The sequence below is a fragment of the Gobio gobio genome (genome assembly GCF_949357685.1).
Source record: "Gobio gobio genome assembly, chromosome: 19".
NCBI classification, from domain to species: Eukaryota; Metazoa; Chordata; class Actinopteri; order Cypriniformes; family Gobionidae; genus Gobio; species Gobio gobio.
The window spans coordinates 37,162,941-37,178,195 of record NC_137112.1 but is presented as its reverse complement, the minus strand read 5'-3'; the positions used below and the strand labels follow the sequence as shown (position 1 = coordinate 37,178,195).

Sequence of the window (15,255 nt, the reverse complement as noted above, 5' to 3'; positions counted from 1 at the left end):
ATTAGGGTAAGTTTTCAAGCGAAAGCCTATAGCACAATGAGACTTCCTCTTTAAAGGTCAGGTCTCATTCTGAAATGTGTCTTCTATGTCATTGTAGACCACTATGCAGGTCTCAGATCAATTTATTAAAATGGAGGAATGTGCATTGTATAGGAAATTCTAAAGTGCTTTTTTATTTGAGCATAGCTCAAAGTGTAACTGAGCCGCCTTGACTCGATTACATATTCGAATGATTCAGCACCTTACAGGAAGCCATATCCAAAGAAATACCATCTCATCTATCTAAAACTCTGAAGTGCAGATGCTTTTCGTATTCCTGTGTTCATGCTCTGATAAAGCATGGTGTGAAGTTGAAGTACTGGATAAGTGAAGCTGGTTATTTTTGATTGACAGGAAGTATCATTCTGGGTCCGCCCCGTCTGTATCAGGAACTGCAGGAGTTGCAGCACGACCTCTCAGTGGTAGAGCAGGTCACTCTGCTCGTGGGGACTTTACAGGGAACGTACCAGGTAAATAATGTTCACTACCACACATCTGTATGTATCTGAACCCCTAAGCAGAAACTTGAAACTTGAATGGAACTGATATGATACATTGGGGTGAGTGGTTAAAAGTAATTGTATACATGGCTTATACAATTTAAAGTTGTATTTTTAACACTCATCTTTCCCTCACACTTTGTAATAAATCCTTCCCTCGCAGGTCAAAATGACCCGAAGCCTGAAAATTATACTTTTTTTTTTTTTTTGTCCAGAACGCTTTTTTAATTTCATTTTGATAATATTTTTTGTGTAAAGTTTACTGCAACAATAGAGCTGCCAACTTCACATACTCTTGAAAATCCAGCGTTTAGTTGATCCATAAGCGCTCAGTGTCACAGTTGTAAACACGACAGCGTTCTTCTTCCACGAGGGAGTTTGGAGTCGCGACCAGGCGGACCGTTAAAGAACACAACACACACGTCTCGCAGACATCCTGTACAATTCAAACAATCAGATGACGACTTCGAAACTCCTGAAGAGTTTCCCGATAAGTGTGCCATATGCATCAGATGTTCAGCCAACAGTCCGTGGGTGTGACGTCTGAGGCTGAGACTTGGAAAGGTTTTGTTGCTTTTTAAAATTTCAACCACAAAAATGTTTTTGTGTATTCGTGGTTCAAATGTGACAAAAGTCATAGGGTCTTGGACCACTCCGATGAACACTCAATTATACATTTTTTTAAATTATTTTCAAAATGACTTGAGGGAAGGATGAGGGTTAACCCTTAAACACATACCTCGGGTCTTTAGTGACCCAAGACATCATCCTCCTCTTTATTTATTTTTTAAAGTTAGACATCAACTGTCTTAGTATGCCTCAATCAATTCATTATAAACAGTATAACAAGAAAAACATATATAAAATAATGCCTGTTTGTTTTCCCATTATAATCATTTGTTAAAAATTGTATAGGGTCGCTATTGACCGGATGTATGTAACAGTGTAAGTATATTTTTTTGTGCACAACAACAATTTAATCTTTGATGACTGAAAAAGTGTGATACTGAAAAGTTTGGAGTTGTTTGGGATTTATTTGATTTAGAAATACACTAATATAGTGCAATAGTATTACAATTTAAAATAACTGTTTTCTATTTTACTGTATTTTAAAATGTAATTTATTTTAAAATACATGTGAGGGCAAAGCAGAATTTTTGGTCTTCAGGGTCACGTGATCCTTCAGAAATCATTCTAATATGTTGATTTGGTACTCAAGAATCACTTCGTATTATTATCCATGTTGAAAACAGTTGTGCTGCTTAATATTAATATTTAATATTTGAAAACCATGATACTTTTTTTTCCAGGATTATTTGTTTGAAATTGAAATATAAGTATTTTGGAACATAAATGTATTTACTGTTTTAACTGAATATGTCCTTTGGGAATAAAAGTACCCATTTCTTTAAAAAAAAAGCTTACTTTTGAACTGAAGTTTAGGTAAATGTGTATATTCACTTAAACAAATCATCTTAAAAAACTAAATAAGATAAGCTGTGCTTTTGGATAAATAAACAGAATCTTCATTATGAAAATATAGCCTAACACTGTCCAAAATGTATAAAAAGAACAAAGTCCAGGAAAGATCAAGGTAGAATATATTAAGCAGCAAAACAAAAGCAGTATTAGTCACATATGGTGCAGCCATCTGGGGATGGAAGCCTTTGGGGTAACTGCGTTTTCAGCATAATTAAATAGTGATCAAAGTTCAGCAACCAAAGATGCGGATCATCAATTGATTATCACGGCATTCGCTTGATAGTTGAACGTCAACACGGGGAAACCTTCATAATCTGATCCGCAGTCGTTGTTCAGATGGGAGATAGCTCTGAACAGCATGTCTGCACAGCACAAGGCGGCTCTCAAATCAGGACAGCTCCCCTGATGCCTTGACAGCCGCTAAACCAATACAAAAAACCGCTAGACTGCTTCTTTTACCTCTGAGTGGTATACGTATGAAAACAGTAACAGCGCTTTGTCTTGCATGCTTTCTTGACCATAACCACGCTTTTGGCCTCTCTCCAAATGACTAATTCCTACCCACAATCTAATCAGAATAGAAATGTGCAGTGAATAGAGAATGGGTGAACTGTTGCAGACCACATTGATGTTGGAGATGTATTTCAATTGGATTTGGCTTTTGTGAATAATTTTGTTTATAAGAGGGAAGCTTTCATTATTTCATCAATACTTCAAGGCCAAGGCCAAGGCCAAAACCAAAATTAACATAAAAAAAAAAGAACATTAATTAATAAAAAAAAACAAAGTGATTTCTGCATTTAATGTGATATAAATCAGTAGTTTTCAACTGGTTACAGGTCTGTTCCGATATGGTCAGCTGTGCTAAACAATGCTAAATGCATATAAAAATTCAACTAACAATATACAGTACACTATGATTTAAAAGGTTTAAAATACATTTTTAAATAAACTTTTGGCAAGACACATTAAATTGATCAAAAGTGACAGTAAAGACATTCATAATGTTACAAAAGATTTCTATTCCAAATAAGAGCGATTTATAGATTATCATGACAGAATAATTGATGACTTGAAGATAGTTAACTCCACGTCAGCTACATAAATTCCTCAACTAACCATTCAGAAACGTCCTGTTGCATTCTACATGTTGTCACTTCTTCTTGAGTCTCTCCATCATTGTCCGGCTCTGGTTTGACATAAAATGCTGAACAGTTTCTGACTTTTTCATGGCGTGTCTGCGTGAGATAATCTGAGCTGCTAACTCGAGCTCTTGAAGCTCCGCCTTCTTCTTGAAAGGGGGCTGGGAGCAGCAGATAATTTGCATTTAAATGGACACACAAAAACTTACCCTCAAAAAGTGATGATTTTAATGTGCTATAAAAAATTATCTGGGGGTATTTTGAGCTAAAACTTCACATACACAATCTGGGGACATCAGAGACGTATTTTACATCTTGTAAAAAGGGGCATTATAGGACCCCTTTAATAATTTTGCATAGGCTATTATTGGGCCTGTGCAGTTCCTGATAATTTTTTTTTGATTTTCAGTACTTTTTAAAATTTAAGTTTAGTAACACTTGATGCCCAAAGTCAAGATTCTAAAGCGCAACAAGTAATATATAGTGCTATTGCTGTTTTTTGTTTTTATAGAATCTGAACACCATGGTAGCACAGGACTGGTGTTTGGCGCTGCAAAGGCTGATCCGCATCAAAGAGGACCAAATTCAGAGTGCCAACAAGTGCCGTTTACGATTGCAGGTCCCTGGCAGACCAGACAAGTGAGTAAATGGGGCAGAAACAATTTTCTTTAGTACCCTCAATAAAATAAAAAAAACCCACATATTAATGGGTTCAGATATTTGTTATAGCCAATCCAAAAACACATTTTCCTTTCCTGATATTCTCCTGATAGATTACATATTTGCCGCACGAAAGTTAGTAGCATGTTGCTAAATGGCTTCTGAGATCTAAACAAGAAAAAACAATTTCGATTACTCCACATCTTTATTTCAGACTGGCAGTTTTATAAAGTCCTGCATACATTCTCTAGCGCAGGTGATCCCAAGCGGCACTGAAACATAATGGCAGATGACAAACATGTTAATGTTCATCTGCAACAACGTTAAGATGATGAAGGAGCCTGGCACCATGTTAATTTCCCCTAATGAAAGTGCATTACCCGGCTTTATTTGTGGCGTGTGTTAAAAGCCTTCCCCTTGTCACCTTTAACGAAGCCAAGCGGCAAATTACAAGCCTAATAGCATGACGGGAAATCATTAAGTGATACTTCTCAGATTTGGGAGATCAAGGAATGCTGGAGGTAAAGTTACACAGCCCCTTTCAGTCTGGGAAGTGGTACATTACGGCTAGTCATAGAGTTCATTCAATTCATTTAACTTAGTCTGGGAGCTGCTGTTTCCCATTTGGAGCAGTAGTGTCATTTCTCTTTGATGCGTAGACAGGGGCTTTAATGTACTCTTATTATGTCACATTAAGAGTCAGTGAATGTAAATGTGTCAAGGCGGAGGCTGCACATTTTTCACAGTGCACTGCACCTGAATGTGCTTATCTTAATGATGCAGAGTGAGAGCGGAAACTTCACTCATAGAATCGGCCGTGGAAGGAAGAGAAATGAAGACAGATTAGAGGAGGATTCAACTAAGAAAAGAGCCAAGGAGATGGGGAGAACATGAGAGAAGAGAAGCAGAGAGAAAAAAAAGATAAACTGTAAAGCACATAGAAGCAGTTGACGTTTATTTAACCTTCATTTTCTGATGAGAATATGTTTGGGGGCCAAGAGACTCCAACGATGTACACTATATTGGCAAAAGTTTTGGGATGTCTGCCTTTACATGCACATGAACTTTAATGATATCCCATTCTTAATCCGTAGGGTTTGATATGGAGTTGGCCCACCCTTTGCAGCTAAAACAGCTTCAACTCTTTTGGGAAGGCTTACCACAAGGTTTAGGAGTGTGTTTATGGGAATTTTTGACCATTCTTCTAGAAGCACATTAGTGAGGTCAGGCACTGATGTTGGACGAGAAGGCCTGGCTCGCAGTCTTCGCTCTAATTCATACCAAAGGTGTTCTATCGAATTGAGGTCAGGACTCTGTGCAGGCCCTTCAAGTTCCTCCACACCAAACCTGCTCAGTCATGTCTTTTGGACCTTGCTTTGTGCACTGGTGCGCAGTCATGTTGGAACAGAAGGGGCCATACCCAAACTGTTCTCACAATGTTGGGAGCATGAAATTGTTTAGATTGGTTGGATTAAGAGTTTCTTTCATTGGAACTAAGGGGCAAAACCCAACCCCTGGGAAACAACCCCACACCAAAATGTATACTTGGCACAATGCAGTAGGGCAAGTACTGTTCTCCTGGCGACCACCAAACCCTGACTTGTTCACCGGATTGCCAGGCAGAGAAGTGTGATTCGTCACTCCAGAGAACACGGCTTCACTGCTCTAGAGTCCAGCGGTGGCGTTCTTTACACCACTGCATCCGATTGTTTGCATTGCACTTGGTGATGTAAGGCTTGGATGCAGTTGCTTGGCCATGGAAACCCATTCCATGAAGCTCTCTATGCACTGTTCTTTAGCTAATCTGAAGACCACACAAAGTTTGGAGGTCTGTAGCTATTGACTCTGCAGAAAATTGGCGACTTTTGCGCACTGTGCTAACCCCGCTCTGTGATTTTACGAGTTGCTGTTTTTCCCAATTGCTTCCATTTTGTTATAATACCACAACAGTTGACTGTAGAATATTTATGATGGGCGGCAGTGGTTCAGTGGTTCATGTTGGTTGCCTACAAACCGGAAGGTTGGTGGTTCAATCCCCGGTTCCACCTGACCAAGTGTCGATGTGTCCATGAGCAAGACACCTAACTCCAGCTGCTCCTGACGAGCTGGATGGCGCCTTGCATGGCTGACGCCGTCGGTGTATGAATGGGTGAATGTGAGGCAATATGTAAAGCGCTTTGGATGGCCCTGGGTCTGTTGAAAGGCCTATATAAATGCAGTCCATTTAACATTACCATTTAGTAATGAGGAAATCTCACAAATGGACGTATTGCCCAGGTGGCAACCTATCGCGGTACCACGCTTAAATTCACTGAGCTCCTTAGAACGACCCATTCTTTCACAAATATTTGTAGAAGTGTCTACATGCCTAGGTGCTTGATTTTATACACCTCTGGCCCTGAAAGTGATTGGAACACCTGAATTCAGTGATTTGGCAGGGTGTCCCAATACTTTTGGCAAAATAGTGTACAGTGACTAAAACATCTTTAATGTTCCAAAGTAGATAGAAAGCCATACAGGTTTGGAATGACATGAGGGTGAATAAATTGTCAGAATTTTTATTTTTAGGTGAATTATTCCTTTAAGTCTTGGTTTCTCTGAAAACTCTAAGAGAACAGAAGAGGGTTAAAGCAATTGTTATACTGTATAATCTCACTTGTGTTCACATGAACTGTTTCAAGAATATAATACTTGGTTATTTCATCTGATTCTTAGTACCCGACTACAAAGACAAATAGTGGCTTGCTATCTGTGACGAGGTACAAGGGACTGTTTTTCTGCCTTGGCACATGGAAGAGACTCGACAGAACGTTTAATCTCTGTGTGCTTTCTCAACCTAATGTGACAGCCCAACCGGCCCAGAGCAGCTCAGTACCCTGCAGTCCTCCCAATATCTGTCAGACCCCTGCTCTTCAGGCCTGCTCAGTTGGCTCATGTTCTGCAGAACCCGCAAGAGCAATCTGCTGAGTCAGATGTTCATCAGAACCCCTGCCCTGCTTCCAAAACAGATCTTCCAAAACATTCGCACTGCTTGAATTTTCCAATGCCTGCGTCAGCCGGCTGTGATGTCGTAATGTATTGATGTCATTAGGATAGGGAACCGAGATACAGTTAATTTCCAGTACCGTTTTTGAGAAAATAGTGGAACCAAATTATTTACTTGACTTGTGAAACGTGTAGTGTTACCAATTATAGATTGATTCAGGGCCAATGTTGTCCGATCCCCAAACATAATTATGAATTTTATGAGCCGCCATGGCTGGCTCTTTTAATGATTTAAGAATATACAATGCAGTCTGAATTCCAAATAGCTTTAATGAACTGATTCTTTTTTGTGAATCAAAAATATACATCAAAACCAATGTAATATGATTCGCGAGTGAATAACTCTTATTAGCCAGTTCTTTTTTTGCAAATCAAAAACATACATCACAATTAGTATACTTTAATCTTGAACGAATGACTCTTATAAGCCATTTATTTTTAGTGAATCAAAAACATAAAGCACGACAAGTGTAATTTGATTCCCAAACATATGATTCTTACGAGCTGGCACTTTTTAGTGAATCAAAACCATACAGCGCAGTGTTGTCCGATCTGAATCAGGATTATACAGTGTAGTCTGAATTCCAAATTGATTTTATGAACTGATTCTTTTTAGTGAATCAAAAACATACAGCACAAACAGTGTAAATTAATTCCTGAATAAATGACTCTTGTGAGCCAGACATTTTTAGTGAATCAAAAACATACAGCACGGCCAGTGTTCTACTAATGATTTTATGAGCCACCATTGCAGGTCCTTTTAATAAATCGCAAATATACAATGTCTGAATTTCAAATAAATTTAAATGGATTTTATGAGCTGATACTGATATAGTAAATCAAAAATGTACACTCTAAAAAAAAGGTTCTATATGGCACCAAAAATTGTTCTTCGTCGTAATCATAGAGGAACCACTTTTGGTGCTATATAGCACCATATCTTAACATGTTCTGTATATGGTTGCGGTGCTATATAGCACCTTAGTCAAAGAACCATTGAAAAACCTCTGAAGAACCACTGAAGCACCAAAATTGGTGCTATATAGCAAAAAGGTTCCTCTATGATTACGAGCCAAGAACCATTTTTGGTGCCATATAGAACCTTTTTTTTAGAGTGTACAGCATGGCCAGTCTTCAACAAACTTCTAATGTCATTAAATACTGTAAGAATTGAGTTACTTAGTTACTTTTTAAGAAAAGTAATGCGTTACGTTACTTTTGCGTAACTTTTTCTCACCTGGGATGGGCTTGCTTTTTTATTTAGTTTTTTAATAGCAAAAAAAGTCATTTTTTGTGCAAATGTAAATACCTCTTCATACCAAAATTTAAATAATAGGCCTCAGGCTTAAGCAAAAATGTGCTGCCATTCTGGATAATGGAAGAATAGGACGCAGGAGAAAAAAGTTTTACCAATAAAAACAACAATCTAGTAATTTTTGCTCATGGCTTAACTGAATCATCAAAGGTCAGCAGCAAGACACTAGTCAATAAAGGTAGATTAAATGCATAAAAATAATAGTTTTATTTAACATTTATAAATTTGAGGTTTGCATAGTATTCTGATTTTGCATTTGACTGATTTTATTAATTTTGAGGAGTACAGAATCTTCATTGTGCAAGTGAGATAAGTAAATGCTCACATTTAGTCTAGAACTACAATAACACATTTACACACAACACCTCTGCACTTACTCTCATTTTTCTCAACATGAGGACAGGAGAGCTGTCAGTCAAATAAATGTGAAAAAGTAATTCAGATATTTTGTTGTAAATTTGAAAAGTAATGCGTTACTTTACTAGTTACTTGAAAAAGTAATATTATTACGTAACTCAAGTTACTTGTAATGCGTTACCCCCAACACTGACTATAAATACACTTTTTGGCAAAAAAAAGATCCTGTTAAGGAAAAAGGAAGAACATGTTCACAGAGAGGCAGAGAAGAAAATAAAGCTTTGAGTACAGAAAAAAACCTAATTTAAAACCATCTCTTTCTCTCTTTGGAACACATACATAAATCCTCTCTCTTTACCTATCCTTCTCTTTAACAAACACACGCATACAGACCCAGGGAGAGAGGCAGTTCCCAGCATGCACCCCCTGTTCTTTGTTTTTCACCTGCTGTTAGTCTAGGAGCCTTTTCTACCTTCAGATAACTCCTCTCAGCAAGCAGCAAAAGGGACGGTGACACGTGGAATTTCAAAGCGCTGCCATGGAGGCTGATGCACATTCGGGAAACAGGATAATTAACATCACCCATTCAACTTGCTGCAAATCCGCGTGTGCGCCTACGTGTCCTGCCTATTACACGTTGACAAAAACATGGCTGGTTGATTGAGAACAAAAATGAATGTAGTAGACACACAGATGGCTGAAACCGAGGAAAGCCTGTTTTTTCATACTAGAATGTTTTTCTTCTACGTCTTTGGAGATATATTTCATGCACTGTATTTAAATGAGCTTTTTAGCTGTAAAAACACTTTATGTGGTGTCTAGTGGGTTTTTCACACATGAAATTGTTAATCCAAGATCATTCATACTGCAAATCTGTAAGCCCTGGCTTACTGTTAGTATTTGTACATTTTGCATTGACACTTTTGTTCAAAGTGAGGTACATTGCATTATACATTTTATCACTTGCATTCTCTGGGAATCAAACCCATGACCATGCCGGTGCTACTTCCTGTATGAGCTTTAGGAATTTGCATATTCACGAGGTTAGTAACATTGATTGGACAAATGCAGATTGGTCACATAGATTCCATCTTCTAAAACACACTACAGAAATGTCTAAAATAGTCACAATGATGATAATTACTCCAGTTAATACATTTGCTTTCACTGTTTCACTTGCATGCTGAAATTAAACACAGCGTGAAAGCACACAAATATTTAATAAGGTAAGCACTGATGCAGTTTACGATTGGTTGTCTGTGGCTAACAACTTCAAAGGAGTGCTACTAGTGTTAAACTTTGCTTAACCCAGAGTTTAAAAAAAGGCCTAACCTGGTTTTAAAAAGATGTTAACCCAGGCTTAAATGTGAAATTGACAGGTTAATTGATCTTGGATTAATGGGCGTAGGGTTTATAGAGCTTACAGGCATAGAGTGCTTTCTCCAAAGCCACTTCCTGTGTGATTTACAGTCACCTCCAATCGGCACAGAGAAGAGCGGAGTGTCTTGCTTCCATTCCACCATCTGTCCTGTCATTCTGCATTAGTGTCACACACATGCCACAGCACTGACCTGCAGCCATAAATCAGTCTGTTGTCTGCACTCCGTTCTGCCCTTTCTGCCTGGGAGTCTGCCTTCTCTGCTGTTTCTTCATTCAGTCCGCACAGAGACACACAAACTCGCACACCTTCTCGCAACCACCCAGATTTTCAATCAGCCAGCGGGAGGAACCCAGGGCCGTTCTGTTTATCGTGTTTAGACCGATGTGGGTGCCCAGCTTTATCCCAGGAATCAAATTAAGCATGGAGCACACTTACTCGGCTCTGAAAAACCAGCCCTTCCCCTATCCCACCTGTTTTTGCTTATTTTTCCCTGTGAAACCATTGTGCTGAGTGAAGGAAATATCTGCGAGTCGTTTTTTGTGTTTACCATTCTGAGAAGGAGCCAGGCACCACATGAATTTCAGTCGGAATTCTTTTCCCTTATCTCTCTTCGAAGGTTTCATTTCATTCTTCTATATCTGTGTATTCGCACTTCATACTTTTCTTTCTTTCTTTCTTTCTCTTTCTCTCTCTCTCTCTTTCTTTCTCTCTCTCTCTCTCTCTCTCTCTCTCTCTCTCTCTCTCTCTCTCTCTCTCTCTCTCTCTCTCTCTCTCTCTCTCTCTCTCACTCTCTCTCTCGTTCTGTCTCCCCTGGGCTGGGAATGAATGCAGAGCTGGCAGAGGCTGCCGGTGTGACAGTAGCCAAGGCAGGCGTCATCGTATTCTCCAGTCAATTACCTTCTAATGATGTTTGAATGTGAATTGCTTTCCGTGTCCCTGAACCTTTGCTAAGAGACTCTAAGAGACTGTTAGAAATGATGTCAAAGTATTTTTTACATGTGTAGAATAGGGTTCGTGACTCATTGAAGGCCTGGACAGCTGTGTTATGGCGAGTGCAAAACTACCGTTCGGCTCACAAGTTTGCAAACTACTTGCAAAAACTGCACTCTCTTTTTCTTTTTTAAATAAGATGAATCATAAAAAATGTATATAGTTCTTCCCTTATAACTTTCAACTCAAGTGCAGCAATTATATTCAAATAACTGTTTATCTCAACTCTATGATTTTGTTTGCATTTACTGGACATCCATGAAACTTCCATTGCACTAAAGCTTCTTTGAAGGTTATTTTAAGAACCATTTCGTGGAAGGCTCTTTTAGGAGCACAAATACTTTAGCATGATATTTACTGTTTCGGTAAATGTATTGTATTGATCTGGAAAAATGCATTGAGATCGTTTTTTTCACTTCTGAGTCCAAACTGAAATGTACACCGTAACATCTAGGATTAGAAATGTCCCAAATCAATAAAAAGAAGCTGCAAGCAGTCATTAATGCTCAAGGGGGCGACATATAGAATATATAGAACCAACGGTATATGCATTTTTAGTTTTGTTATCGGTATAAATATAGGTCTTGCAGGTTCTTCAGGGCAGTACTTAGTAAAATTAAAATATGTTACAAATTTTTTATTTTTTTTTACAAACATACAAACAGGGCCTAAAATTAACACTCACCAAGCGGCAAATGCTAGTAAAATTTGTTGTTGGCGAGAATATGAAACGTGTCACTCGCAAGTTGGCCGGTAACATTTTTATGAATTTTATCAAAGCATGAACGTGAACGAACGTGAACATACGTGAACAACGCTTGGAACAGCCTTAACAATTTAAATATACAAGCACAAGAAAACGCGAATAGCATACTTTCAATCAATTTGAATGGGTGAGTGTAATGAATTCCCGTTGGCTGCTGAGCACTGGGGTTAAACCTTTTGTGAGCCTATAGGGATTGCCTGCCTCTCATAGACTCTATATTTGCATTGCAGTTATCTGATTAAATTATTTTCAACAGATAAAATACCCTCATTTTAAAATAAATAAATAAATAATTAAAAATAAATGAAATTAAAATAAGTGAACATTTGTTGTAAGAAAATGAACAATTTAATGATTCTCTAAATATTAAACTAAAACCAACCATTGGCTTAATTGATTAATTAAAATCCTCAGATTCATTCAGTAATGAAACACCGCTGTGTGTTGCTCGGAGACGCACAACAGTACTGCTGTAGCTTTGTTTGGAACTGTTTTCATTGGAAAAATTTTGCAAAAACAAACAATATTGACAATATTGTGTATAAAATGTAACACAATATTAACTTGTTTATTAAACTGATGTTGATTATAAAATCAATATCACCATTACAATCATGCAGTCTGCTTGTATGATATTGCTAAATTATTTCATATGATATAAATATAAGCCAAAAACCCATAGAGGGGCAATGTAAGATGACATACATCTCTGGGCCAAGGCAGAGTGCGTTAAAAGCATTATTCATTTTAACGCATTCTTTTTTCCATAATTAATCGCACCAAATTAACGTTTTTGTTTTAGATATTTATTATTTCTGAAGTATTTATAAAGAATGGTTGATGTTTGATTGACCCTGCAAAGGGTGTTATGAGCACAACTGTATCACTCTCAGAAAAAAAGGTACAAACCTGTCACTGGGGCGGTACCCTTTCAAAAGTTACACCTTTGTACCTAAAGAGTGCATATGAGTACCTCAGAGGTATATTGGTAGCACAATTTTACATTTTACAACCTAAATGGTACCATCCCAGTGACAGCTTTTGTGCCATTTTTTCTCCTACTGTGGGTATATCTGAGGTATAGATAACAGAATTTATAATGATCGAATCCAGAAATTGAATTACATTTTCAATTTTAAACTGTCATTCTTCAAAGTCAAATCCAGATGGATTTCTTGTGGCCAATCTCCTTCAATAACTCATATTAAGAACCTCATCCCATCCAGAAGCACACGGTGCTCAGTCATGCTCGCTCATTCCCCCCTTGTAGAAGGCATCGCTGAAAAGTTCTGGTCCATTAACCTGGCTAAACATCTTGGCTCAGAATGCAGATCACCTCAGCAAGCTCACCTCATCTCCAGGCCTGACACTCTCCATCCTTCCCCACATAACCCTCCATGCCACCACATTCACAGATCTTACGGTCTTCTTGACCTTCGTACCTGCTCTTTGATTAAATTAAGAAATAAATATGATATGTGCGCAGTTGTGGGAATCTCCATACCTCCTTCTCTTCTGTCTGCTTTTTCTACCTCTAAGCACAGACTTCATGAAAAAAACAAACCTCAGCACACAGATCCAGACTCAGCTTGAGATCAAGCTGTATTGAGGAGAGTGGCAGCTGCTCTCCCCGGGGCTCCTTGGTGCACTGCAGCAAAACTATTTTACTGTATTAATACTGATAATTAAGGTGCCACCATGTTGTGGTGTGTTTTTATGGAAATTTACAAGATTATCTTCCTCAAGGGGCCATAGCAACGGGGTCATGTTGGATAGATCAATGTACAGTATCTCACCTGTCCAATTTTTTTCTCATGTACTGTTCTCACTACAGGTCTGGGCGTCCTGTAAGCTTCACTGTGGTCTTCAACACACCAAGTCCTGTCAGCAAGATCTCCTGGGTTAACCGGTTCCATCTAGCAAAGATAGCACTGAGTGAGTTTGAATTTTATCCACTAACCCATGACTTTAGGCCTTTTGATCTGAAGGAGATGGGTGTTTTGTTGTGGGTGTTTATTCAGACCATAGAATGTCTTCTGTATGCAGGAAAATAACAGACAATAAAAAATAAATCACAATCTCGTTGCTTGATTATCAAATCTCTGCATTTACACAGTTGTTACGCTTCCTTTGTGTTTGTCACATCAATGATAAATCAGAGTGCCGCCATGTTTTATTTTGGTCTTATCAATGCATAAACCAGCTTTAATATGATTTAACCTTAGGGCATGGATATATTCAGCCACATCATCTTAAACTAACTCCCTGAAGCTGGCCTTTTTTTTTTACTTAGAATTTTTTTTTTAAATTTAAACGAGATTTAGCCATGCAGTGGCTTCCTGTTTTTTGTGATGCTTGGCGCTTTTTTTCTTGTCGCCGTTTTTCCTATTACAAATTTTAGTAATCATCATAATTTAGGTATACATTAAAAGCCTAAAAACTCAATTGATCCTGTGCAAACCGTTTTGCTGGCTCCTCCCCCCAGTTGGCGTTGTCATATTTCATATTGCTAATTTTATTTGAATTATTTCATAATCAACATTTTGATAAAACGCATATTGGGCCCTATTTTAACGATCTGAGTGCATGGTCTGAAGTGCATGCATGCAGGTGCACTTAGGGCGTGTCCAAATCCACTTTTGCTAGTTTAACAACAGAAACAATTGTCCAAAAGGGTTGTACCTAGTCTCTTGACTAGTCATGGGTGTGTTTTGGGCTTAATGTGCAATAAACCAATCAGAGTATCATCTCCCATTCCCTTTAAAAGCCAGTTGCACTTGCACCATGGTGTATTCACTACTTACATGGCGGAATTTGCAAGAGGAAAGACTGAACGCTTCTCCGGAGAGGAATCCTTTTATTTATATATATATATATATATATATATATATATATATATATATATATATATATATATATATATATATATATATATATATATATATATATATATATATATATATATATATATATATATGAATGTATAAATTTTTGTGTTCTGCTGCACGTTTTTGAGTGTGTAATAAGCAGAGTGTATGCATGTTGTGCACCCGCCTATAGGCGCATATTACTAACGCGCCCTATTGACTTTAGGGTGAACTCACACTAGGCATGGTTGCCTTGTACCGTGCCCGAGCGCGATTGTCCCCCCTCCCCACTCCCCCGCTGGCCTGCACTCACATTGCACTTAACATACCGGACCGGAGCACGCTTACGTCATTCATGATGCAAATTTTTGTTTTGAAGAAAACGGGAATAAAAATGTTTTCGCTAATAGACTGCCTAAAACATTTATCATTTATGCCATGCAGCGATTTTCACTTGATTGCACTGCACATATCAGAATATTATTACGGAGGCAGCTGACTTTGACAGAGGAATTTGCAGCTTTACTCGCAAACTACAATTCATGTTCATCAATGAGGTGAGAACCAGGACCGTTATAAACGTGAATATACTTGATTTAATTGGAAAGTGTATCCAAGTAGTAATAGTTTGGTGTTTGCTGTCGTAATGTTGATAGTAGCGCGCAGCTGTTCCGTGCTCCAGCACGGTTAGCACTCACACTGCATGTGAAC

The 15,255-nt window shown here is 38.2% G+C and overlaps 1 protein-coding gene across 2 annotated transcripts in view; it reads left to right on the top strand.

The window, feature by feature from the left end:
- Positions 1-15,255, top strand: part of arhgef10la (Rho guanine nucleotide exchange factor (GEF) 10-like a) — a 202,956-nt gene that overhangs the window by 119,484 nt on the left and 68,217 nt on the right. For both annotated transcript variants that reach the window (XM_079844412.1, XM_079844411.1), the window contains exons 16-18: positions 394-509; positions 3,675-3,802; positions 13,512-13,612. In XM_079844412.1, coding sequence (XP_079700538.1) covers positions 394-509; positions 3,675-3,802; positions 13,512-13,612 — 345 coding nt within the window. The remainder of the gene's footprint in view (positions 1-393; positions 510-3,674; positions 3,803-13,511; positions 13,613-15,255) is intronic.